The sequence below is a fragment of the Podarcis gaigeae genome (genome assembly GCF_964106915.1).
Source record: "Podarcis gaigeae genome assembly, chromosome: 8".
Taxonomy (NCBI): Eukaryota; Metazoa; Chordata; class Lepidosauria; order Squamata; family Lacertidae; genus Podarcis; species Podarcis gaigeae.
The window spans coordinates 67,514,245-67,542,139 of NC_139684.1; the positions used below are offsets into that span (position 1 = coordinate 67,514,245).

Here is a 27,895-nt window from a genome sequence, read left to right on the forward strand (position 1 = left end):
TCTATCTATCTATCTATCTATCTATCTATCTATCTATCTATCTATCATCTATCTATCTATCTATCTATCTATCTATCATCTATCTATCATCTATCTATCTATCATCTATCTATCTATCTATCTATCTATCTATCTATCTATCTCTATCTATCTATCTATCATCTATCTATCTATCATCTATCATCTATCTATCATCTCTATCATCTATCTATCATCTATCTATCATCTCTATCATCTATATCTATATCTATCTATCTATCTATCTATCTATCTATCTATCTATCTAATCTATCTATTTATCATCTATCTATCTAATCTATCTATATCTATCTATCATCTATTTATCTATCTATTTATATCTATCTATTAGCTTTTTAAGGTGAACCTGCCTAATTCACAACCAAAATGGCCATCAGAAGAGCCAACTTTCAAAATTTGTGCCATCCTGAATTTTGCATTGCACTTCTGCAACCAAGTTACATATGCTGAAATACACATGCTAGGCTAAAGTGGGCACATTAACACATATGTGAGTGAAAATGACATACAAAATGCATCCTATTGCTTTGCAAAAATGTGCATGTTAGGCAAAGTCTAATGTGTATATTAGGAGAGATTTGCTGATGAGTTTTCAGGTCCTTTAAAAAATTTAATTGCAAACTGATGTGGAAATGAGAAGAACTGACAAATGGGGGGGAAATGAGAAACTGAAATTGGCAGATTTGCTCCTCCTCTACGCCAGAGATCAGTGGTAGAGACCATGCTTTGCTCCAGGTCTGCAGAATCACATGCTTCAATAGATCTGGTTAGCCTTTAAGACACCACAAGACTCTTTGGTTGTACAGGAGGAACAGAGTTAGCTCAGTTGGTTGGAGCCTGGTGCTGGTAATGCCAAGGTCATGGGTTTGATCCCCACATGAGCCACCTGCATATTCCTCCATTGCAGGGGGTTGGACTAGATGATCCTTGGGGCACCTTCCAACTCTACAATACTATGATGCCAAAAGTTGGTGTCTCTGTCAAATCTAAGTTTGAAATCACACCCAGTAAGGAAAGCAGAACAAGCAACAAGAGCCAGAGACTCAACACCGAGGCAGTTTATAGAGATGTGGTGCTCAAGAGGGAACCAGCGGAGAAATAAATAATGGGACCACATAATAAAATAAAAGAGGGGACCTAATGCGACCAAAAGGGATAATAATACCACTAATAAAAACAAATAGACTATAAGAACAGAAACCTTCACGTTAAGTTCTCCAGCAACTGTGCGTTAGAAAGCATTGTATGTTTTCAAAAAAAACAAGGAACCCATAAAAATAGGACAAGAAAAATGAACATAATGATCTTCAGTACAAGAACAGAAATAATAAAGCAATAAAGCCACAATCATCATAATGCAATGTGGGAAATAAAAGCCAAGCTCTTTTGCGTGTTAAACTCCCTCCAGATCAGCGACTATATTATTATTATTATTTTATTTTATTTGTGTTTATATCCCATCCTTTTCTCCAAGAAGCTCAAGGTAGAGTGCATGGGTTTGCCCCTTCCTCATTTAATTCCCGCAACAACCCTGGGAAGTAGGCTAGGCTGAGAGGCAATGACGGAACCAAGGTCACCCACTTCTCAGCCAAGCAAAGCAATAAATTAATAAAATAAACCACTTAGAAGCTTTTTTTTTTAAAATAAAAAAATGAAGCAATAAATTTTGCTAGTAAAAAAATGGTATGGGGTGGGATCCAAACTCTGCCCATTCTGTTTGCTTCCTATCTTTTAGGGGAACCTGTAGGTTTCTCACCAGTTCCCACTTGTCTTGTAAGTGCATTCCGTTTTTTTAAAAAAAGATGAAGCAAACCTTTTACGATCAAGTGTCCTTGCTGCATGTTGCTGTCAGCTTATCATTATGGTTTCACCTGCTAAAATTTCTAGTTAAAGCTTCCTTTATTGGGAAACGAGATCTCCTCATCATCCAGGGATGTCTCTCTCCTTTCCTGGCCACCATGTGCCAAGATCGCTCACAGAAGCATTTTTTAAATCCCCTCTAAAGTCACTCTGACCCCGTAGTCAGCTTCTTTGTTGACAAAGGTTAGCGCAAGAGCCAAACGTCTCTGTGGCTCTCGTCCAGTTTGGTTCCTCGTCATTGCACTTGGTTTGCTGAGTCTAGTGGTTCTTTGGACCTGGAAGGGTCGGATTAACAGCATGCAGGGTTCTCTTGTCTGTGTGATCAACTTTACCTTTAGGTACCATGCGCCACTGGAGATAAATTCTAGCAGGTCTCATAGCTTAAGGTTACCAGATTTTTTTTCCAAAAAATCAGGGCACATTTTTTTTTTTAAAGAGGAAATGTTATTTTTAAAAGTTACTAAAAATAATAATTAAGAAGTAATCTTAATTACTTGGTCTCCTCTGTCGCGCGGCCTTCCTCTGGGCCCCGGCCTGCTCTCTTGGAGTGCTAGCCGCCATAGAGTAGGCTTGGGTCGGGCCTGGGCTTGGCCATGTTTCCTTGCCCTCCCGGTGCTCTTCTACCTCCCATTCACAGCGGGGGCAGTGGTGTGGCAAGGTTGGGGTTCCCCTCTTTTTTCTCCTTCCTCTTCCTCTGTCTTCCTTCTCCTTCTCCTCACCTCCTTCTCACTGTGTTGGCTCCGGGGTTTTCCTGGCCCCGGAGCACCACTGGGCAGTCGGCCGGGTGGCTGGGTGCTTTCACTCCCGGCTCCATTTGGGTCGGGGAGGGGGTGTCAGCGGTTCCCACACTTGACACACTGGGTGTCCCCGGTTCCCCCTCTGAAGTAGCAGCGGCAGTGGCAGTCTCAGCAGCCCGGAGCGAGCCTGGTAGCGCAGTTGGCTCTGATTAGCTTCAGGAGCTGCTCGCTGCCGTGGCGCCCGCCATTTATCCTTGCCAGAAGTCCCCATATGATGTGTCTTGTGCCATTGAACCACTTACACAACATTCATTCCCTACTAATAAATCTACAACACTTAAAATATAAATCCGGGGACATTCCAGGGACGGATTTTATCCGGGGACTATCACCGGGAAACGGGGACATCTGGTAACCATATCATAGCTACTAGGAACCCAAACACTTCAACTGATCCCAAGTCCCTCTCCACAACCCATGCAACTTTGCAAAGTGGGGGAGAGAATTGAAGTCGGGAAAACTTTGAAGGAAGAGTTAATCCCCTTCCCCCAGTCCCATCAGTCGTGACCCAGATCTCTCCCCCTGCCCCACTGCATGGCTGCTTTTGGCTGGCATTGCGATCCTATGCATCTGATTGGAGTTGCAGTCCAATAACATTTGAGCTAAGCAAACCTTGTGCACTCCTGTTGCTGTGGACTACAAGTACCATTAGCCCAGGGGTGCCAACTTGAATAAAATATAAGGGGGAGGGAGGTAAGTCCCACCCCACATAATCAATTCCAAGACACAGTGAATGCACATCATTTGAAGGGCAGTGCCCATCAGCTTTGCCCCCCAGCCCCCCTCAAGTATTTTATTGGCAGGACCTCAGCCCCTAGGAGTTTGCTCCTATGTACCAACCCCAGCCAGAATAGTGTACACTAGCTTGATCTAAGCAACTCACAAGCTGAAACAAACTCTTCTGACTTGGGCTGATGGAGGTTATAATCGGAAACATCGAGGAAGGCTGATCTGAGTGAGTCGCAGGCTGGAGAAGAGTTCAAGGACTGTCACTCAAATGTAACACATCTCTGATCAGGAAGCTTAGGCTTTTGGTTTGATCATACTGTTCCTTGTTTGACCAGGAGCCACCTCAGAAGACCAGCTTCCTTCCTGAGGTTCTTTGATTCCCCAAAGCATGACACTAATCTCCCTTCTTCCATGCTTCAAGCGCTTTATTATTTTTACATCTCATTACAGCAGACATTGCTAATGGCTTCAATTAGTCTAATCCTTAGGACAGGCTAGTGCTTAGACTCCTGTAACGTCAAAATATGGATGCATATGCTTCTTACGGAATCTGGCTTCCTGAGAATATCAGCCATCCTTAAAAACAAAGCAAAGCCATGCTAGGGGAGGAGTGGATAGGGGGGATTTGGATCAGGGCCATGGCATCGGGGGAGAAGATTTAATTCTCTCCCTCCCTGCAGTTTTCATGACTCAAAGTGTCCAATCTAGCTACCATTACCTCTCTCTCTCTCTGTTTCTGGAATGACTCCTACCTGCCTTCCTGCCCCTAACAGTAGTGTTCGAGGGGGAAAGGGTTAACCCCCACTTCTCCCACTGTGACCCCACATCCACACTGTACATTTATAGCACTATGACAAAAGTTTAAACTGTCATGGCTTCCACCAAAGAATTCTGGGAGCTGTGGTTTGTTAAGGGTGCTGAGAATTGAGAGGTATCTGTTCCCTTCACAGAGCTATAATTTCCAGAGTTTCCTGTGAAGAGGAACTGGTTGTTAAACCACTCTGGGAACTGTAGCTTGACAGGGGGGGATAGGGGCCTCCCAATAACTCTCAGCACCCTTAGTAAACTACAGCTCCCAGAAATCTTTGGGGAAAGGCATAAAGTGGTAGCATGGTGCTTTAAATGTATGGTGTGAATGTATGGGGGGGGGGGAAACTGGGGAAGGGGAGTAGAATAGGGCAGCTTCCATTCTGAACACTTTCATGCTGCAACATTTTGTTGCACGTATCACTTGTTACTTAGCTAGTGTGATGGGCTGGCTGGAACCCCCCAAGGGATTGGTGGTGGGATGAGGATGAGCGGGAAGAGGGAGGAGGTGGTGTTTGAAGCTGAAGAGGCAACAGGCTTAAGTGAGCAGGAAGAGTCTGTGATAGAGAGAAGTCCAGAATCAGAGGCAAAAGCAGAGGCTGGAGAAGAGGGGGGCCAAGAGGGAAGATGAGTTAGGCTGATGAAGAAGCCAGGGAGACTCCCTCTCCTGTTTTGACCAGCTCCCCTCCTGCCTGGTATTCCAGAACCAGAAGAGGTGTGAAGAGGGAGGGGGGGGGGAGCAAAGACAGGCATGGCAACAGAGTCTCAGATTGCTTGAGAAGTACCCAGGGCAGGAGGAGACTTAGGCAACTGTGGGAAGGTGTGGACCTTCATTCCCCACAACTGCCTCATATGGGCAAGTTTTAGCTGCTCATTATCTAGGTGCTTGAAGCTCCCGTTTGCCTTTCTGGAGGCAGGTGGGCAGGAGGTGAAGGCTATTAAATGGGTAGCAAGCTGACCACCATGTTACACACTTAATACCATGTAGCACATTTGCTTGAGCCGTGGCTGCTTAAGCCCCTGTAAACATACTTTCTAATAATCCTTTATTAACACACAGTGCATAATGGTCTTGTTAGATGTGTCTGGCAACCTTTCATTTGATTAAATGTCAGGTTCCAAATTTAACATCTGCTATGAGAGCTTTGCTGTTTGCTTTTGCCTTTTTGCCTGGTCACTGCTTTTAATTTTTATCTAATCGGCACTGCGCTTTCTCGCTCTGTTGACTTGGGTGTGAAAGAATCCCTTCCGCTCTTTGGCTTTCTGGAAGAAATTCCCTCAGGTTGTGTTAGGATCTGAGCACCTGGCTGGTGTGGCTGTAAGAGTGGGCAGACAGACAAGCCCCTCTCTTTTCCTTGGGAGTTCTCCAGAGGAGAAGTCATCTTGACTTTCTTGCCCAAAGCTTGCATGGAGCTTAAACAATGCTTGTCTTTTATTGAGCATTTGTTTGTGAGGCGGTCATGCAACAGCAAGCATTCATCCTGATTTGCTTGTGGGGTGTTATATGCTGTACATCTTCCCCGTTAAGTCTTCCTTCATTCTACACTTTTCGATGCATTTTCCTGTCTTTTGCCAAAACTCAAGTTTCTTTTAAAAAGTGGATTTCTTCCACTTGTGTGAGAGAGCACTCTAGTCCATTTTAATTGTTTACCTAAACTGGTATGCACTGGAATCCCTCCTCCAAAATACTAATAGTCTGGAGCAGTGTTAGAAACTCAGATATATAAGCTAGATACCAAATGGCAACTTAAACTGGCTTATGGTCATGACAATAGAATGTTTATCTGCCATGGGGGTTCCTTCCAATGCTACGATTCTCTGATTCTGTGATCTCAACTACATTGCTTGACTGAGCTTGCTCTTACAAAAAAATAAAATTGTCCAGTAGCACCTTAGAGATCAACTAAGTTTGTTCTTGGTATAAGCCAGGGGTCAGCAACCTTTTTCAGCCGTGGGCCACTCCACCATCCCTCAGAGCATGTGGTGGGCCGGACTATATTTTGAAAAAAATACTGAACGAATTCCTATGTTCCATAAATAATCCAGAGATGCATTTTAAATAAAAGCACATAGTCTATTCATGTAAAAACACCAGGCAGGCCCCACAAATAATCCAGAGATGCATTTTAAATAAAAGGATGCATTCTACTCATGTAAAAACACGCTGATTCCCCGACTGTCCATGGGCCGGATTCAGAAGGCGATTGGGCTGGATCCAGCCCACGCGCCTTTGGTTGCCTTCCCCTGGTATAAGCTTTCGTGTGCATGCACACTTCTTCAGATACCAAGAACAAGCTTGCTGTTGTTTAGTCGTTTAATTTTGTCCAACTCTTCGTGACCCCATGGACCAGAGCACCCCAGGCACTCCTGTCTTCCACTGCCTCCCGCAGTTTGGTCAAACTCATGTTGGTAGCTTTGAGAACACTGCTCAACCATCTCGTCCTCTTGCTGTCCCCTTCTCCTTGTGCCCTCCATCTTTCCCAACATCAGGGTCTTTTCCAGGGAGTCTTCTCTTCTCATGATGTGGCCAAAGTATTGGAGCCTCAGCTTCAGGATCTGTCCTTCCAGTGAGCACTCAGGGCTGAATGGATAGGTTGATCTTCTTGCAGTCCATTGGACTCTCAAGAGTCTCCACCAGCACTATAATTCAAAAGCATCAATTCTTAGTTGGTCTCTATGGTGCTACTGGACAATTTTTTAATTTTTTTAAAATATATTTTGACTGCGTCCGACCAACACGGCTACCTACCTGAATCTTGCTCTTACAACAATTCAGTTGTCCCTGTACGCAAAAATTAGAAACACACATGGTGGAAATGGTATTTACTATGAACTAAGGCAGAAGTTTTTAAGCTATGGTCACCAAACTGGTGCTCAGAAATCTCCATGTAGTTGTAATTGGACCTGTGCCAGTAGTAAAACATGCCTGGCACCTGGCTGGTTTTGAACACTGGTCTGGAGGCATCTGAAATGCCCTGAGTTTTTTGGGGTATGTGCGTGTAACAAATCTGGGGAGAAGTGAATTCAGGAGTGATTGGGATCATTAAGTAGTATATCAATTTTGGAGACTGAGTAAATTCAGGATTACTTTATCGAGAGAAGATTGGAGTAACTGAATTGTTTTGGAGCAGGATCTCTTGGGAAATTAATAGGGGGTAAATGAATTGGAAGAGCAACAGATCTGAGGTGAACTGGGGTGCAAAATAATTCAATAATTTATGTGGAGTGCATTGGGTGGGAAATGAGTTGACTTGTGACATTTTAAATTCTAAATTTACACCTATACATGTAAATTAGTATATGCAAATGCTATGCAGATGTGTGCTGATGAGCCCACACCTCTAATAAGTACACAGCAGTGCTCCTGCATTGTTGTATTTAAGATCTGAATGTCTTCCTCAACGGTGATATCGGAGAATGTTGTCTTCCTTCCGGGAAACTCTTTGCTTAGGTCGTCAAGCTAATTTAGCCAGAAGTGTGTGGCAACTTGGATCAACATGGTACTTAATCAATAAACTTGCCCTTCCAGTTGCAATCAGAAATTCTGTCCTCCATTTCAGTGATTGCAGCATCGATTTGACAGTAGCAGATTTCTCTGTGTTGTGCAGAAGTTGCTTATAAAAAATATTATTATTATTTTTAAAGAGTCCTAGGCTGCTTACGAAGGATTGAGCGTGGTGGTCTGGCAGATAAAAGTGTTGGATTGGGTTCAGGTTCTAGCTGGGTCATTCCCAGGATTCTCTGGTGGAAGCCATGTGCTTAAATGTAGTGTTACAGGCCACCCCCCAATCTCTGCAAGATTCCAGGGCGTTCCAGGAACTCACCCAGGGCCAGTGGCGTAGCGTGGGGGGTGCAGGGGGGCGACCGCACCGGGCGCAACATCTGGGGGGTAGGGTTAGGGGGCGCAAATCCACGGGTTAGGGGGCGCAAATTACTTGCCCCGGGTGCTGACAACCCATGCTACGCCACTGCCCAGGGCTGTGCTTCCATTGGGAAATCAAGGCAGAGCAGAGACTAGTGTAATCCAAGTTGCTGACTGGTGACCATTAGTGGGAGCACATCCCATAATTTCCCTATGTGCTATGTGAAGAAGCACTTCCTCTTGTCTTATCCTGAATCCTCTGACAGTTTGCTTCATTGCTTCACCCCCCAAGTTCTTCTTGGATGAGGAGAAAAAACCTTTCTCTGTCCGTTTCCTTCACACCATGTATCATTTCGCCCGCTTGTGTCATGGTCCTTCTTCGTCACCTTTTCTCTAAACTAAGGAAACCCCTGGAAAGGAAGGGTGCCCTTGCAAGGGCCTGTCCTCAAGGCACATTTCATGACTGTTCTGACCCATCCCCAAAGCAGAATCAACATTCAAAGGAGTTCTTTTGCTTTGCCAAGCCAGTGTTTCTGGGAATAAGCTTTTGATGTGAGCCAAAGGTGGGGGTGAGGGGGAATAATTTCTTCCTGTCTCTGTTATTTCCTCCTGTACTGTCTTGTTTCGGAGGTGAGGATATTCTCATGCTTCTCTTGAACATAAGAGAGGTGTGTGAGTGGTTTTTTTAAAAAATAAAAATAACATCACCAACAGATGGGTGATTAGAGAGGGAGCTGGTCAATTTTGCAGCGACGCGGAAACAGTACAGCTGGGAGCTGATGATCAAAGGCAGCCGGTTTATGCCTGAGAGCTGTACACACCAAAGGCCTGTTTCTCATGACCCAAAGATAGCCCAAAGACACATTCTCTGTACAGGTAAATGCCACCGGGAGGAGCCGAAGCTGATTGAGAGATGTCTTGCACAGGTTCCTGTGTCAAATCAAGTGCTTTAGGGTAGATTTTTTTATATAAAACGTGTGTGTTTAAATCATACCCTCCAACATTTCTCTGATAAAAATAGGAAAGTCCTATTCAACAGTAATAACAACAACAACAACAACAACAATAATGATTTTATTATATATACCCCACCAATCTGACTAGGTTGCCCCAAGGCTGGACACCTGCTCCAGAAGGATACCATGAATTAACACACACACATTTCTCTTGTCTCTCTCCCAACAAACGTCATCATACAGGGTGACCAGAGCAGTTTCTGTGCCAAAACTGAACACCAATGGAAATGGATCTAGAAAATCAGTTCCCTCCAAAAGCACCTGGATCTGGTCTGCAACCATCGCTCAACAACCTTGCCCCAAAAGGGGACATTGAAAATTAGCCAGTAGTTACTTAGATTTCCTAAACCCACGGAGGGTTTCTTGAGGCATTACTCACCTCCCTGGCCTAGCTAGCTAGCTGTCCCCCTCTCTGCTAGTTTTTTATCAGCCAAGAAGGGCAAGAGTCCAGATTGCAAGTGGTAAAAGGTAAAGGGACCACTGACCGTGAGGTCCAGTTGCGGACGACTCTGGGGTTGCAGCGCTCATCTCATTTTACTGGCCGAGGGAGCTGGCGTACAGCTTCTGGGTCATGTGGCCAGTGTGACTAAGCCACTTCTGGCAAACCAGAGCAGTGCATGGAAACGCCATTTACCTTCCTGCCAGAGTGGTACCTATTTATCTACTTGCACTGCGTGCTTTTGAACTGCTAGGCTGGCAGGAGCAGTGACCGAGCAACGGGAGCTCACCCCATCGTGGGGATTCAAACCGCCGACCTTCTGATCGGCAAGCCCTAGGCTCTGTGGTTTAGCCCACAGCGCCACCCACAAGTGGTAGCCCTGACCAATCTGAGCACCTTTTCCACATCCTCAACTGAAACTCACCCATCACAACAGGACTGGGTGGTGCTGTGGACACCCCTTGAAATTCATCTGCTGCAACAGCAGAGTCAAGATCTCGGTGGAAGCAAGTGATTTTATCCTCAAAATGCTTCACAGTGAGCTACCTTTGGTTCCACCATCTCCTTCATGCCAGACCGTAAAATGCCCTGCACTCTGCCAGGCGGCATAGCAAAGATGCAATGGAGGCAGCAAAATAAGCCTTCTCTGCTGCCTTCACTACCACTAGGTAGGATCTAGTGAGAACCTGTTGGAAGCCTCTGCCGCTTCTCCTGGCTTCCCTGGTGATGGCAGGCAGGGCACCCACGGGGACACTGCCCTGTGGGATTCTGCCACCTGAGGCAGCTTCCTCAATCTGCCTCATGGATGGGCCGGCCCATCTCCTCTGTAAAGCAGGACGTGTGGCCTATTCAGAAAGTGCTGTTGCCAATGCCTTAAAGCTCAGCCATTGATTTCCTTTGCCTAGCTGCTGTTCTTCAGCGCCAGCACCAGGTGATGCAATAAAAGCAGGAGATCAACGCAGAGCCTGTAGATGTCTCCAGGGAGGGCCGGCCTTAGTAATTAAGGACATTTGAGGAGCTGCAGTGGGCCCGACTTCCATGCCAAATTAACAGCCAACAGCAATGCCTTCTCTGGTTAATATTTAAACAGTGTTTTTAATGTTTATAAAGTGACTTCTCTTCTTGACACTTGAAATGGGCCCCTTGCAGGCTCGGCTGCAGAAGGAGATTTATTTTATTATTATTATTTTGTTTACTATCGACACCTTCTCACTGGGACAGCAGCACAGAGCTGCAAATCTATTCCGAATGACCCAGCTTGAAAACAATTCTTTATCCGAAAACAGGCTTCAAGAGACACTGCGAAAGCAGACGTCACGAAAAGGGCAACCGCCTGCCAGACTCCTTATTTTATCATAGCTGAATTTCGGAGCTGCTGCTTGGCCAATTGGCACCACAGAACAGGAGTATCTTCGACCCTGTCCTTGCTCCTTAAATGTCCTCAGTTACCAGGACCATCCATCCTTTGAGATATACATTGGCTCTGGGTCCATCAGCTGTAGGGTGGACAGGTCAGGAGCATCCCAGATCTTGAGATTTTGGGGCCCAAACCTGATACCTGGGGGCCGCCCCTGGTGATGGAGGTTAATTGGGAGAGTGGAGTGGAGGAGGGCAGATCCCCTCCGCAGCATTTATGCTATAATTTGCAGCCATCTCTTGCTGGGCTGAAGCTTCTTAGCTGCATTCACAGTTTTCTCGTTTTATTAAAGGCGCTGTCGTCCAAATGGAAATTCAAGCCCTCTACCTGCCACCTGCAGAGAGCCAGGCAAACCTGGAGACATCAGGTCAGACTCTGGAGGTCTGGCATCGCTAATCCCCTTCTTTTATTGCACTATGTGGTGGTGGCACTGGAAGAAAGCAGCAGCTCAAAGGAAATCAATGACTGATCTTTAAGACATCGGCAACAGTGCTATGCCTTCGTTCTCTTCTTTGGATCTGGCTGCCTTAACTCGCTGAAAGGAACTGCAAATACAGGAGCTTAAATCTGGCATTGGAAGATTGATTTTTGGAATACCCTTTGAAAAACATTTTTAAATTTGCATTTGTGGCCCTTTTCATGACTCGTGATTTACATGCACAATTTATCTGTGCCATGTCAGATGATAAATTCTGCACACATGGATCTGATTGCGTTTGTTCAGAGGCATACCATTTTTGCAACAGATGCCCCCGACTTTCCAGTATGCTGAGGGAGGGAGCGGGAGAGAGAGAGGGAAAACAAACAAACACTCTACCCAATTTCTCAACACCATGCATAATCTTGGACGTCTCTTCCGTGCCTTCTTTACTCTTTCTGTGTTGCGAACCGCCCTGACATCTAAGGATGAAGGGCAGTATACAAATTTAAGAAATAAAATAAATAGCCTTTTAAACGAAAGATCCCCAGACTAATATCTAGGGTAGATACTAGCCTGGGCGCCCCACAATCCTGTTGTGGTAAGCAGTCTCTGGGGTTGCCTGCCCATAAATCAAGGCCTGGCTGAACTTGCCTGGGGTTGGAGGCAATTGTTCATTGCTTGTTTGACTCCTGTAATCTCAGCGGCTCTGGCAACTGCTTAGCAAATGGGGCAGCTTCTCCCTTAAAAGCTGAGGATCATCTTGAGCCCGGAGGCCCATGGAATTGATGGCCTCCCTAATTTTTATCTCTGCTGTTCGAACTACAGATGTTTCTCTCCACCACAAAAGTGTCTGATCCTCCTCCTGATATTTATGAGCTGTTTGCTCTCCTTTGCACCCCGAGGTCTTGGGTTCCACAGGTGGCTAAACTTTGGTTTTCAGTCTTTTCGGTTTGTAAAGTTGTGCAGCCTGCAGGACCGATGACTTGGCTCCTCTGAGCTTTCCAGTGTGATTCCAGATCTGGGCAGAGTCATAAATTGGGTTGGGGAGAGCGATGTTGCTGCCTCGGCACAGATGCTTGAGGGCACTGCTGTGCAGAGATTCCAGGGATAGTGGAGCTCATGTTGTGGGGCACTGAGAAAAACACACAGGCTTGCATTTGTTTACATAGGGTTGGGAATGTGTTAGGCATTTGGCACAGGTGCAATAAGACTGGAAATGTGCCTGTCATCTGTTGTGTGGGTTAGAGAGCTTTTAATCAATGCCCGCGATTCTGGATTACAGTTCCCTGCACTTTGTCTGTTGAATGCAAGCTGATTCCATGGGGTAGTGGAAAAGACTGGGTGGGGTGACTGGCAGTAATGGGTTGCATCCAGCTAAATTTTACCCAGAGTAAGCCCACTGAAATTAATGGACCCAAATTAGTTACGTCCATGAATCCAAACGGATCTACTCTTAACAAAAAAATTCCTTCCAGTAGCACCTTAAAGACCAACTAAGTTAGTTCTTGGTATGAGCTTTCGTGTGCATGCACACTTCTTCAGATACACTGAAACAGAAGTTACCAGACCCTTCTATATAGTGAGAAAGTGGGGAGGGGTATTACTCAGAAGGGTGGTAGGAATGGGTGATTGGCAGATAGCTGTGATGAGCCTGTTGACGACTCTTAACGACTGCAATAGGTCTTACAGGAAAAAGCAAGGGGTGAGAAGGTGAAAAATGGCTTTGTCATGTATAATGAGATAAGAATCCAATGTCTTTGTTCAGACCAGGTCTCTCCATGGTTTTAAGTTTGGTAATAAGTTGCAATTCAGCAGCTTCTCTTTCTGTAACTGGATCTACTCTTGTCATACTCATACCCTCCAACATTTCTCTGATGAAAATAGAGAAGTCCCATTCCATAATGATAATTTTACTATTTATACCTCACACATCTTACTGGGCTGTCCCAGCCACTCTGGGTGGCTTCCAACATATAATAATAATAATAATAATAATAATAATAATAATAATAATAATACCCTGCCTACCTGGCTGGGTTTTACCCAGCCACTCTGGGCAGCTTCCAACAAAATATTAAAATACAATAGTCTGTTAAACACTAAAAGCTTTCCTAAACAGGGCTGCCTTCTAAAAGTCAGATAGTTTCCTTGACATCTGATGGGAGGGCGTTCCACAGGGCGGGTGCCACTACCAAGAAGGCCCTTTGCCTGGTTCCCTGTAACTTTACTACTCGCAGTGAGGGAACAGCCAGAAGGCCGTCAGAGCTGGACCTCAATGTTTGGACTGAACAATGGGGGTGGAGACACTCCTTCAAGTATACTGGACTGAGTCCATTTAGAGCTTTAAAGGTCAGCACCAACACTTTGAATTGTGCCTGGTTCTTGCAGCGAGGGAACCACCAGAAAGCCCTCGGCGCTGGACCTCAGTGTCTGGGCAGAACAATGGGGGCGGAGACGCTCCTTCAGGTATACTGGACCGAGGCCGTTTAGGGCATTAAACATGAAAGAAAACTTCCCTATACAGGATTGCCTTCAGATGGTTCAGGGGTCAGATAACACATTTCTCCAATAAAAAGAGGGACATCCTAAGGAAAAGTGGGACATTCCAGGATCAAATCAGAAACCAGGATGGCTTCTCTAAATGAGGGACATCCCTGGAAAATAGGGACACTTGGAGGGTCTGCATACTCAGTCCTGGTACCTCCCACCACTCCTCTTTGTCCAACCAGTCCCTGACAGTGTTTCACAGAAATCCCCCCCCCATGCCCCTCTTTGGAATGCAATGCAAAACCTGAGCCCTCTGTTCTTCGCTGCTAGGACTTTGAGGGTGTTTCATTAAACCGTTGATTCTCTTTTGGTGTGCAGACAATTTCTGATGGAAGTGTTCCTCTTCTGATTCCCCCCACCCCCCGGTGCGGAGGAGAGCCTCGTTCAGCGACCTTTCAGAGAGCTCTCAGAATGAGAAAACAAACAAGGCTTTAGCCTTGACTGGCAGTTCCAATTAGGGAAGAGGCAGGAGGGTGGCGGTTCTGCGCAGAGGAGGCCTCACCTGACGCATCTGCTGCAATGACTGGCAGGTGCCCCTAGCCTGGAAACAGGACTGGATCGGCCCACCTGCTATGCTAGCAGCTGGTAGGATTTTGTCCTTATTAGATCCTATGTTTGTGTGTGGGATGGGAGGGAGGGAGGAAGCAGCTGCTGCTTCTGGGGTGGGGGGTGATGCTCACCGGTGACGTTTCCCCACTCTTTTGCCTTCCCCTTGGAGATTCTGTGATCTACTTCTGTTTGTGCAATGGACAGAAAAGCTTTTGATCTTTGTGAGTTCAGAAGCTGATGATAATGATTCCAATCGATGGCAGGAGAGTGCAGGGAGAAATGTGCCTTTATATCAAGGGGGTGGAAGAGTGTTATACTGGAAACAGAGAGCTGCTCAAATGTAGCAGTGGTCTTGCGGATGTGATGGTATGCATTGGTCCTAGGATGAGGATAGCTGAATCCTTGCCTTTCTCTAGTATGGGGATGTGGGAGATTCGATGGGAAAAGAAGTGAGAATTGCTACACTTTGCATCTTCGTCTGTGGCCAGACTGAATGGAAATCAGGCGAGCAAATACTATCAGTATTTGTTGATAAAATGGCTGTTTTTAAGTCTGCAAGCAACATAATTACTTTTTAAATGTTGTTTTGATGTTTCCTTCACATTGAAACGAATATAAGTTCCTTATGTTATGTAAATAGGTGCGTAAGTTATGTAATTTACATAAAATAGCAGGCAGTGAGATGAGTAACATAGTATTTGGGAGAAACTGAACTGTAGGGGAATGGAAACAGTTCTGTTTCTGAGAAATGCAGGTTGGAACAAAAAACACTGCTTTCTTACATCCCAACTTTTGTTCTCTACTGTGTTCCTCAAATTCATGGCCTACTCTGAGTTAGCGGCAGCCCCTGGAAAAGTGGCTAAAGAGTAACCCCCCCTGTACACCCACTTGCCCATGGGCTGATCTGGTGGCTTATTATGAAACTGTTGAAAAGGCTGTGAGTAAGAAATGAGTTAATTTTCATTATTCCATCCATAAGTATTTGCCACCATTTTATTTTCCCAGAATGCCTCAGGCACTATGTCATTCCAGGGCATTCTGGGAGAAAAACCTGGTGGCTGCCAGTGGAGGCTGTCATTTCTCCTAATCAGAATGAAGTAACATTTGGGGCATTCTGGGAAAATAAAATGGTGGTTGCCTAGAAGTGGTTGCAGCAAGAAGAGAAGAGAGAAAAGGCCATGAAAATGAATCTGACAAAAAACAAAACAAAACACCAATCTAAAATAATTGGAATAATGAAATGAAACTTTTTTTTTTGCGGGTATTGTATTGCGGGTATAAGTCCAGTATCTAATATATGCTAGTGCCAGATACAATCTGTTAAGTCATGTATGGGGAACCTTTGGCCCTTCAGATGCTGCTGAACTACAGCTCCCATCAGACCTAGCAGGCACAGCCAATGGCCAGGGAAAACAGGGGTTGTTGTTTAGCAACATCTGAAGGACCATACATTCCTCCACATTTGTGCTAAGTACAGCTGCTGTGCAAACTTGATTCATGAACAAAGGGGGCAGCCCCAGTAGCCCCAATAGTTTCTTTGCAACCATGGCTGCCATTTCCACAACTACTAAACTGAGAGGGCTGAACATCTCCATTTGCTCTTGCCTGAACTACAGAAATCTTTTTTCCTCCTTAGGAACTCCCATTCATAACTGACTCCACTTTTGTGTATATTTCTATCTGTGGTGAAGTGGCTGTGGCAGGTCCATCTTAAGCATATCCAGCACCGTGGTGCAAATATCTCTCCGGTGCCCTCCCCCCATTTCCCAGAGTTGTCCATCGCGTGGTCCGATGTGCACTCGGCACTGCACATAAGTAAGAGGCGCCTGGATCGCAGCCCAGATGGCTTCCCGTGCCCTCCCACATAGCCTCCCTCTAAGCGTCCGGGGAAGTCTGTGCAACAGGAGAGCCAGCAAGCGGATTAGGTGGCTCACCGGCTGTCCCATCCTCACTCGGCACCGGGATTGCACAGGGCACTTCCCTGCTCCACTCACAGACTCCGCAGAGAGGCACACAGGCAGCAACAAGGCCAGAGAGGAGCGGGAGAGACATGCCCGCCCTGCCCCGCTCCCGTCCCGATTGCACCTGCCAGGCGCCCAGGCAGCCCTGGTGGGAGGGGACGCAAAGGGGCTTCCCTGAGCCGGATGCAGCATGCTCTGATGGGCGGCTGAGAGGAGAGGAGTGGGCTGCCCCAGAGCGGAGAAGGGAGCACAACCTGACTCTCCTTCCCGGACACTCAATCTGTGGCACCCTCCAAAATCTGGCGCCCTGGTGCCCCGCACCACTAACGTCTATTGGTAAGACGTCCCTGGGTTGTGGGTTTGTTTGTTTGGAGTGAGGAGGGTTAACTGCTCATGATAGCGGGTAGTGCCTTTGGCCCCACAGGCACCCAAGAACGTATGTTCATCATCACCACACCCATACTCTTGAGATAGGGGGAGAATACCTGTGAATGGGGAGGGATTTCCCCTCTTTCTCATTCTCTTTCTCTTCAAAGTGACTTGCTACTGAAAGGAGAGATCTGGTGGGCTCCATACAGTCCTGGCGTTTTGTCTGTGGAATGTGGTTTGTGGTTTTTATCTCAGCATAGCCAGTGGTATCGGATAGTGCATCTTCACCAAGCACAGCACATGCCCTTGTCTTTATGTGCAACTCAATCCAAACCAAGATCCATGAAGCCATATGTAGCAATTTGTGGCTTGCTTGGCGAGCGCGACTGGGTGGAGGTTTTTGTCAGTATTATCTGTTTCTTCTTCACTGATTTCTTCACAGGAGAAGCCTGTCTGTGTGGCTTTTGTGGGGAGAAGTATTTGTCTGTGTGTTCCTCAGTGGAAAAACTTTGCTTGCCTTTGAAGATGATCATGTGGTACTCTCTGTTAGCCAAAAATCACAGCCTGCTACACAACAATTTCACCCGCTCTCTGATAGACAAGGGGTGAGAAATCTGATTCAGTTAACATTTAAAGGTGACCTTGCTTAATCTGGATTTTCTGAAACAATCTGCGAAGCAAAACACAGCCATCCTTCAATAGTTGCAACGCTACAGATTTTGCAGTACAGTTCTCTGGCCAGGTAATGTGCACACACAAAAAATGCACACGCTCAGTTAAGGTGTACATAAAAATGCAGAAGTTAGCAAAAATGTATGTTAAGGGAAATTGGTTTGCAAAAATGGGCATATTGGGCGAAATTGCATACAAACACATGACTGTTAGGAGAAATTCACACTAAAACAGAGGAATTTTCATGAGGACTTAAGAAGAAGAGTTTGGATTTGATATCCCGCTTTATCACTACCCGAAGGAGTCTCAAAGCGGCTAACATTCTCCTTTCCCTTCCTCCTCCACAACAAACACTCTGTGAGGTGAGTGGGGCTAAGAGACTTCAAAGAAGTGTGACTAGCCCAAGGTCACCCAGCAGCTGCATGTGGAGGAGCTCTTAACCACTATACCACACTGGCTCTCTTAAAATTCCCCTCTTGCAAATAGATGTGGAAATATGAAGCAATGGAAGACTGGAAAAATGAGAAACCTAGAGACGCCAAAGATGACACATTCACCCATCCCTTTCTGTGCGTATCTTTAACTATGGAATAGGCTGCTTGGCGAAGGGTACCCAGATGAGGTGAGCTTTTGCTGTGGGGTGCTTACAGATGAAATGTTCATTGAGCATCCATTCTGATCTGTTTTCAGGGAGGTTAAACAACATTGGCTATTGAATGGGTATTCATCCTGATTTGTTTTGCATGGAAGTTAGATAGCATTGGCTACTTAATGGGCATTCATTGCGATTTGTTTTGCAGGGAGATGAGCCAATGCTGGCTGTTTAATGAGCATTCATTCTGATTTGCTTGCGGGGAGACTGGAATATGTTGGCTATTTAGTGGCCATTAATTCCGATTTTGCTTGCAGGGTGGCTCAACAATGCTGGCTATTTAATGAGCATTCATTCTGATTTGCTTGCAAGGAGACTAGACTATGTTGGCTATTAAATGAGCATTGATTCCAAATTGCTCGCGGGGAGGTTAGATTACATCAAAGTGCATGACATCCCAAACTTTCCAGTGCATTTCTCCATCACAGCCTTACCACCAGAAGTCTAACCTTTTGAAGGAAGTGGGTTTGTAGCTCAGTACACTGACTGGCAGGAATCCCCCCCCCCCCAGCCTTACCTGGAGATGATGGTGATTGGACCTACTAGCATCTTCTGCACTGGCCTTCCCCATTTCCCCCATATAAATGTTCATGCATTTATATGGAGCCTTTCCCCCCATCCTGGAATCCCAGGTGGCATCGTGTGGCTCCCAGGCAGTCTCCCATCCAGGCAGTGACCCAGACCCAAGCCTGCTTAGCTTCAGCAAAGTGGTGGCCTCGCCCGCCTTCAGATCTCACCCTGGACTTGAAAAGCCGAGTGCCGCAGCTGGGATGGTTTTTGGCATTTATATACCACCCAATTAACCATGCCCTCTGGGCATTGCTCAAGTCCAATCGATAACATACAGATACAATTAAGAACAATGAAAAGTCGATAAAATACAGATGTAACGAAATGATAATGAAAAGCAATCGATAGGAAAGCGGCACCAGAAGAAAATTAGCGCAAAACCGTATGGAGTGGCATAAGATCAATAAAGCAGCACCAAGACTCAACAAGAAGGATGATAGGTTGCTTTTGTATTTTTTTTTTTAAAGGTTTGTATAGGAAAGAGGCTGCAAAAAAATATATGTGTTTGTGGCACCCTTGCTTCTTAGCTTTGCTGGGGCAAAGCTTGTACTTAGGTTGCCTTTGTGTATCATATGTTTTGCATGCTTTCCCTGACATTAGCTTTAATCTGTACAGTGGTACCTTGGGCTAAGAACTTAATTTGTTCTGGAGGTCCATTCTTAACCTGAAACTGTTCTTAACCTGAAGCACCACTTAAGCTAATGGGGCCTCCCACTGCCGCTGTGCCACCACGGCACAATTACTGTTCCCATCCTGAAGCAAAGTTCTTAACCCAAGGTACTATTTCTGGGTTAGCAGAGCCTGTAGCCTGAAGCCTTTGTAACCTAAAGCATCTGTAACCCGAGGTACCACTGTATATGGGCAGAGCAGCATTATTATACTTACCAGTGTGATGGGGCCATTGACGCCTATAGGCATGAGCTTTGAGCAATACTACCAGCTTGTGGTGGGTGATTAGCAGGGCTGTGTCTGTGTCCTGAAAGTCTACAGTTAGAGGAACTGGGCAGATCATGCAGCACCTTGAGGCTCCTGGCACATCTGAAATTCATTCTGACCGTGCAGATAAGATATCATGGATTGAATTCTACAGAATGTGGGATTAGTGTGTGAAAACAGTCATGATCAAATGATCATGCACCTCCAGATGGGGGAGATGTCAGGTGGTATCCTGGCGCCTAGGCATCTTCACTTGGTTGCAAGATAGTCAGCTGCAAAATGCGCCTGGCGCCTGGCTAATTTCGAACGCTGTGGGTGACCCTGTCGTGGTTGATGGGTGGGTGAGTGCCACCTGCAGGGGTGGGCAATTGTTGGCCGTTTTCAGTCAATGCCAGCCTGAAAGGTGGCCAGGCTTGACTTGGAATGGGTCCACATGCTGTGTGTGTGTGTGTGTATTGGGGGCAAAGTTCATGCATGAGCACTGCCCTCTCTGCCCCCCAGTTGACGTTCACTAGCAGGGAAGGATCATGTAGCACCAGCCCGAGAGCAAGCAACTTGGAGCCTCGCAACATGCTTCTATTCCAGAGAGCTCTGCCTGTTTTCAGGGATGGGGGTGGGTGGGATGGATGGAGGATCAGCTGCATCTCTGTTCCCAAAAGAGGCTGCAACTTCCTGCGTAATTACCTGAATAAATGCTCTTGACATAATAAGTAGGTACTGCTTGCAAAGACGAGGGCTGCGGTTGGGATAATTGAATTAGTCGATGTGGGTGGCTCTCAAAAGAGAGTGTAGACATGAATATGTGTGTGTATGTGATATATATGTTTGATCTTCCTGCCATAGGGACATAAACATTGGCCTTATAGCAGTTCAGGTTGCTTTGGTCACCAGGCAGAGGATTGTCTACTCTGTCAGGAAGCGGCTCTGCAGGACCTCAGGGTGAGAAAGGTCTTTCCCATCGCCTGTTCCCTGCTTCTTCTTCTAACTGGAGGTGCTGGGGATCAAAACTGGGACCTTCCCACTTGCAAAAGCAGGTGCTCTGCCCCGGATCAACACCCCCTCCCCAAACATGCCAGCTTCTCTGCCCTCCTTCAGGGCCCCTGTCGCAGAACTGTGCCACAGGCCTTGAGGTCAAATGCATCCACCCGCCTGCTGCCAACAAACATGGCCTCCCTCCTCCCATCCACCTGTGAGCATCAGTCGGGGGGCACTGTGAGTGGAAATCTAAACACTTAGCTACCCTTGCTCCATCCCTATTCTCACACCAGCCCCCAGGCGTTCCTCCCACAGGATTAGGCCTTGCCAGAGGCGTTTTCCACTGGCTGCACACAGCATTGATTTACGCTGCAACATTCCCTTATCTTGAGTAAATGAAAGCATGATACAGCCTGTTGAGAAAAGTCACTGATGTAAAATGGGAATAGCCAACAAGATGCCCTCTGACTACCACATGAGATTATTGGCCATGCTGGCTGGGGCTGATGGGAGTTGGAGCCCAACAACATTGAGTGAGGGGCACCATGTTGACAGGTGTAATAGCCAGCCATAACCTTCTACCTGCCCCTGTTTTCTGGGCTTTGTTTATGGTAAATATGAAGCCCCCTTTGGGTTTTTGTAGTTATGAAGGGGCACATTGAAGAGGAAATATTTCTGGGGCCCTTGTAGGCTTAAGCTCATCCCCATCGTTAATCAGCCCAGTCATGTGGAATGTTCTTCATAGCGTCACAGAATTATAGAGCTGGAGGGACATCTAATCCAACCCTATTCAATGCAGGAATCATAATTAAGAATCCATGACAGATGTCTACCCAATCCCTTCTTTAAAAGCTCCAAAGAAGGAGAGCCCACAACCTCCCAAGGGAATCCGTTCCACTGTTGAACAGCTCTTACCACCAGAAAATTCTTCCTGATGTTTAGTGGAAATCTCCTTTCTTGTAACTTGAATCCATTCGTTTGGGTCGTAGCCTCCAAGGCAGGAGAAAACAAGCTTGCTCCCCCTCCATGTGACAGCCCTTTAGAAATTTGAATATTTTGATATTTAAATATTCTTCCAAAACAGATGCAGCAAGCATCTTTCAACCTTTTAACACCTGCTGAAAACTTTCCTGGTCTTCCAGGTTTATGCAAGGCAATTAAGAGCATGTCTTTCTAATAATAGTTCACTGACTTTGATTTTAAATTGTTTAATGTGTTTTTTTATCATATATAGATATTATTGTAAACTGCTTTGATATGAAAATATATGGGGAAATAGCTTGCAAAAATATAAGGCAAAACTGGCATCCAAACGTGTGGGGATTGGGAGAAACGTACCCTTAAAAAATGATGACAAATTATTCATGATGACTCTATTTCTAAAATCGCTTGGAAATGGGGCAAACTTAATTTAAGACTAGGGAAAAGGAGAAACCGAAACTGTCAGGTCTGTCCATCACTAGTTTTAGGCACCAGTGAGGGAAAAATGTCTCTGGGAAGTTGTCTCATATATACATGAAGATGAGAGAAAGAAGATGTTGTAAAGAAAAGAGGGAACATCTGTTTACAAAAGCCCAGGAGAGAAAGGCAAGAAGCAATGTGTTTGGAGCTGTGGCAGAGCAGAATTTGGCTGGGTACCAGGAGATGCTACCTAAGCACAAGGATGCACATTGTTCAATGGAATGGTGGGATCTTCTTCCCTGGAGGCTTAAAGAAACAGTTGGACCTCTCATTGAATGAGTCTAGGAATTTGTGCTTCCCTAGAGGCCAGCCTAGGACACCCATGATGTGTGTGTCATTCCTGCCATTCTCAGGACTTGCTGAGACAGCTCAGGACTGCACCATGCTGGCCTTGGTGGGACAATTGGGCAAATCCCAAGAAGATGCTCCTGGCCACAATGGCTATTTATCCCTCCAATGTTAGAGGCAGTAGATGCCTCTGAAAACCAGTCGCTGGGATCTGTGGACTTCCCAGAGGCATCTGGTTGGCCATGGTGAGAGCAGGATGGTAGACTAAATGGGTCTTTGGCCAGATCCAGCCTGGTTGTGCTGTTGAAAAAAACAATAGCATAGTATCCAGTCCACAGAGAATGGGAATAGGTATTGTTGGAGGGATGGCTGCTGTGCTGCTGTTCTCTCCCAGATGTTTGTTCCAGCAGAAGAAGAGGGAGCTGATGGTCATGACAAGATGCCATGTCTCTTAATGGTTTGGGGAAAGGGCCATAACTCAATAGTAGGCAGATGCCTTGCATGCAGAAGTTCCCTGGTTCAATCCTGGGCATCTCCAGGTAGGGCTAGGAAAAGACTCCTTTCTGAAACCCTGGAGAGCCTTCCAGTCAGTGCAGGCAATACTGAACTAGATGAACCAGTTGGTCTGACTCAGTATAAGCCAGCATCCTATGTCCTTACAATTACAACTTTGGTAACCCCTGAAGGAGACTATAATCTGACCTGTCCTAAGGCAGCTCCCTCTGTTCCTGATTTTCCAAGTGGCCTCGTAAGACAGCCTTCACTTGCAATACATTGCAATAATCTTACCTAGATCTTGCCAGCATATGGATAAGTTGTGGCACCATCAGGTTTACTTGGGAAGGGTCAATATTGACAACTTGTTCCTGGTGCAAGAAATGAGCTACTGCTGCACGTCGTATTGTGCTAAAAAGATGCAAATTCTGCCCTTGCGGAAATCTGTTCTGAGGAGGAGGAGGAGGAAGAAGAAGAAGAAGAGGAAGAGGCTGATTGTGGCTTCCACTCACTGGTGCTTCGACTCTGGCAGTGTGTATGTGTATATATATATATTGAAAACCTCCTGGGGACTTGCTTGGGTCCAATTATGTTAGATGAGCGCATTACCAGCCCTCGTTTTGCTTTTGGCTTGCTTGAAGTTGCTTCACTGACACACGTCAGCATTGCATGGTGTTCCTGTGACAGAATATGGCAGCTTACCTTGTTTTTGCACTCCCCCCCTGCAGCCTAGCCTCAGGGTTGCAGCAGGTATAGCGGGAAGCTGGAGATACTGATGATGCTGGAACAGCAGTAGCATCAGCTAGTGAGCTATAGGAATAGGAAGGAGATGTTGCCCAGGGCTGTCTCTCCCCCACCTTGTAAATATGGTGTCTAAGGAAGGAGCAATTCACCCTCCCAAGAAAGGAGAGGCCCCCGAAAAAAACATGTTCTCTCGTGCACAAAAGAAGCCTTGCAAGCCAATTTCAGGCTGTGTTCACACTCCTGTTTACTGTGCGCTCACTGATTTTCCAGCGCTGGATTTTTAATCGGTGTTCATGTGATATTATCAAAATGCATACTGTACCTATCTTGCATGGTATTAAAAATGTTTGATGCTGCAGTTTCTCAACCTAGCTCCAGCTGTTCCTAACTGGTCTCTATCCAAGGTATGAACACCTTTGCATAGGGTAAAAAGGTAAAGGTAAAGGGACCCCTGACCATTAGGTCCAGTTGTGACCAACTCTGGGGTTGCGGCACTCATCTCGCTTTATTGGCCGAGGGAGCCGGCGTACAGCTTCCGGGTCATGTAGCCAGCATGACTAAGCTGCTTCTGGCGATCCAGAGCAGCGCACAGAAACGCCGTTTACCTTCCCGTCGGAGCGGTACCTATTTATCTACTTGCACGTTGACGTGCTTTTGAACTGCTAGGTTGGCAGGAGCAGGGACCAAGCAACGGGAGCTCACCCCATCACGGGGAATCGAACTGCTGACCTTCTGATCAGCAAGTCCTAGGCTCTGTGGTTTAACCCACAGTGCCACCCGCATCCCTTGCATAGGGTAATGAATGGCAATTCCCATGTAGGAAAAAAAAGATGTTATTTTTGCTTCTTTCTTTTGCACATTCTCCAATTCAGTGGTGGCCTGTGGTCACTGGTGCAGGTAGCGCAGAAGGCAGGGAGGCCAACAGTAGGTGGTGCTGGAGCCAATGACAGGCAGAGCCAATTCTAGCTTTGCCCTCATTCTCCTCCCAGATGAATTCTACAAGGGAAAAACTGGGACAAAGGAGGAGGAAGCTGACAGCCTGTGCCATGGTGCCACCCCAGGGGCTGGTTTTAAGTAGGAAGACAGGCAGGTGAGCCTAATGGACCAGCCTCCTCTGCTCAGATTGTACTTATTCCTGACCTCTCATTTTACCTTGGTGCAAATGGTGATTTAATAAGCTAGTCTGATTGGTTGATGGAGCAACTTTTAAGTCCCGGGTGGGGTGCAGGAGGTCAGAAATGCTTCTTGCTTTTCTCTTCACAAAGTTATCCAGAATCTTTTGGCATCACACATTTTATCCTATTGCAAAAAGCCGCTGGGAGTCTAGCAGCAGCTTCCATTTATTTGTGCTGGCTGCTGTTCAGCTGCTGTTTTGCACTAACAATGATGTAGTGGCATGTTGCCCATTAAGGGAGGCGAGGTGAGGGAGATCACAGAACTAATAAAGTCCCTACCCTACCACGGCCCAAGGCTTATTCTATTCTCCAGGCCCTGCAAAAGAATTGCTGGATAGTAGCCCAGCTGGGGACAGTGGTTGTGTTCGAGCAACTAGCCGATCTGTGGCTGTGCATCTCCAGTCCGAAGGCGCCACTCTGTGTTTCAAAGAAACTAGCAGGTTGAAGGGTAGTGCTTTCAATAGCCTTTTGTGCACAAGACAAACCTTGATTTGTGCCCATGTCAGACTATAAATATGAGCGAGTACAGATGAGAGAGATGAATTTCCATAAAAATATTAACTCCATCAGGGTCTGCATTACATTCTTGAGGACTGGAAGCACAAGTTGTCTTAATACAAGTGTGGGGAACCCTCCAGACATTGCTGAACTACAACTCTAACCAGCCCCAGAAAGCACGGCCAATGGGCAGGGATGATGGGAGTTGTAGTTCATCTAGAGGGCTGGAGGTTCCCCATATCTGCCTTTATACTTTTTTGCCATTTTTAAAAGGCGGGCTTTGAGTCTATTTGCTGTATAAAAAGAGCTCTTTCAAAAAAAGATATATCCTGACTTTCAGTCCAACGAAAGGATCACTCAAACGATCTTCAAAGTATCTTATGACTGTAATAGCACATGCATATGCAAACCCCAAACCCACATAACTCAGCAGCCTTCAGTCTTCCGTGGCCAATGTATGGGGCCAGAGTGAGTTTTCCTTCTGCTCTGCAGTCCCAGGGTAACTGGCAGTCAGAGTTGCATATTCTTTCTGGCAGGGAGGAAGAGGAGGAAGCAAGCTCGCTGCCCCTGCTCCTTCTCTAGCTGATGGATGAGGCCAGGCTGCTCCCTCCCTCCCTCCCTCCCTCCCTCCCTCCCTCCCTCCCTCTTTCTCTCTCTCTCTCTCTCCCTTCCACCCACAACCCACTTACAATTTGGGATGTTGCAGAATTCCGACAAAAGCAGAAATGGGAGGAGAAATTGTTGCTGCTTGTTTATTCACCCCATGTCCAGAACGGAAATCAATCCATTGGATACGATCAGCATTCGCTGTTGCTGTTGCTTTTAGACCACAAACGATATGCAATGGATCACGTTCCCTGGTGGCCCATTTGCATTGTGTTTACTTTGCATTGAAATGATTGGGGCTGAATAACATAAGGACAATGTAATTTGCCATAGCAGACAGTGGTGGAAGATGAACTGCAGCAGAATGGAAACAGTTCCGTATGTGATGAATATGAGTGGGTGGGTGTGCAGTGGAAAATAATGCTTTCCTACATCCCTAAGTGCAACCTACCAATAGTCTTGAGTCCTCTGGCTTGTAGCAGAGATCAAGATGTGGCTCCCTGCAAACTAATGCCCAAGGCCAGAAAAACCCAATCAAATAATGATAATGATCAACAAACTTAGCTAATACATGGTTTTTCATCAATCACAACAATCACAGAGTTAGTTTAATCATGAGACACTTATCACAAGCAAACAATTCTAATGGTAATCAAGGCCCCCATTACTCATTGTCCATACGGCATGAGCTATTTAATAATCCATTCAAATTCTACTTGAATTAACTGGCAAATAATTAAAACTCAAGGACCCGGGAGAGCAGCCATATTTCTGGCCCATTCCAGCATCTTACAACATGTGACCATCTTTGAGCACATCTCTCTCTCTTTCACTCTCCCTATATATCAGTTGCTGTCGAGCATACATAGAAATTGTTGAACCTTTATTTTAAAAACCCCCACAAAATAAATCCCAATTAATGGACCTTTTTATGCCATTCTTCTCTAAAATTCTCAGGATGACTCACAACCATCATAAAAGACACAGAAACAAGACTAAAAGCTCAGTTGCAAGAAACAGATAAATATTCTCTAGGCAGAAACAGTGAAACAGCATTTTTTGCATACATTAAGCTCTGGGTGGTTTAAACAGATAGGGCAAGTGCATGTCACAGGTTTCTTGAAGGGGCCCAGCAAGCTTGGCTTGCTCAAGCCACGCCCCCCCATATCAGAGCTGGCACTGACTGCTGCCCCAGACCTCCCCTAAGCACCAGTATACATTGTTGAAAGCTGTATCTCTACCTTGGGGATTCTGTGGCCTTCTAGACATTGCTGAACCATGACTTGTCATCATTAGCTATATATAGGGGAGAAACCCTATTCAGTGTGCACTTAAAGTCAGGTTCATACATCACAAAACAATATGGAACTGAAACAGGGCCATCCTTTGAAATTTGCCCTAAACCGAATTTTGCGATGCAATTCTCCAATTAAGCAGTGTTTGCAAAAATGCATATTTTAGGGGGGAGTGTGAAGGAACATGAATATATTAGGAAATAATTTACAAATATGCATTATATTACAGAAGATTGCTTGAAAAAAATGTGTGCACTAGTCAAAGCTGCATTATACAAATGTGTTAAGAAAAATTCACTCTGAAATGCTGATGAATTTTCAGAATAATTCTTTTTTTTTTAAAAAGCAAATTGCTACTAAATGTGGAGACCAGGACTTATGATTGGAAAAATGTGAAACAGAGTGAACTGAAATTAGCACATCCTTCTATCCCTAAATACCCTGCCCTTTTCTACTGATGCAAAATCCAGTACATAGATTTGTATTTTGGATTACAGGTAAATACAAAGAAAAGCCACAACATAGAATTAATCCTGGTATGACACTAAGGCAAGATATTAGCTTTGCCCTTGGGGGCATTCTGGCAGTGGAGGGGTGTGAAATGACCTCCATCCACCTGTTGAGTCATAGTGATCCTCCTGTTCTCTTGACAGGTGAATGGGGCTTCAAAAATGGCGTGAGGATGGTTTTGGTTCCGCATTCATTTGCAGTGTAT

General features: G+C 45.8%; 1 protein-coding gene across 7 annotated transcripts in view; it reads left to right on the forward strand.

The window, feature by feature from the left end:
• The window catches only part of PTPRU (protein tyrosine phosphatase receptor type U), a 369,964-nt gene that overhangs the window by 18,784 nt on the left and 323,285 nt on the right, over nt 1-27,895 (forward strand). The window contains exon 1 of one of the 7 annotated variants that reach the window (XM_083750617.1): nt 14,439-14,519. The exons of the other annotated variants lie outside the window; for them this stretch is intronic. Within the exon in view, the coding sequence (XP_083606743.1) occupies nt 14,507-14,519 (13 nt within the window). The 5' untranslated portion in view covers nt 14,439-14,506. Of the gene's footprint in view, nt 1-14,438; nt 14,520-27,895 lie in introns of those variants that run through there. 7 annotated transcript variants of the gene reach the window in all.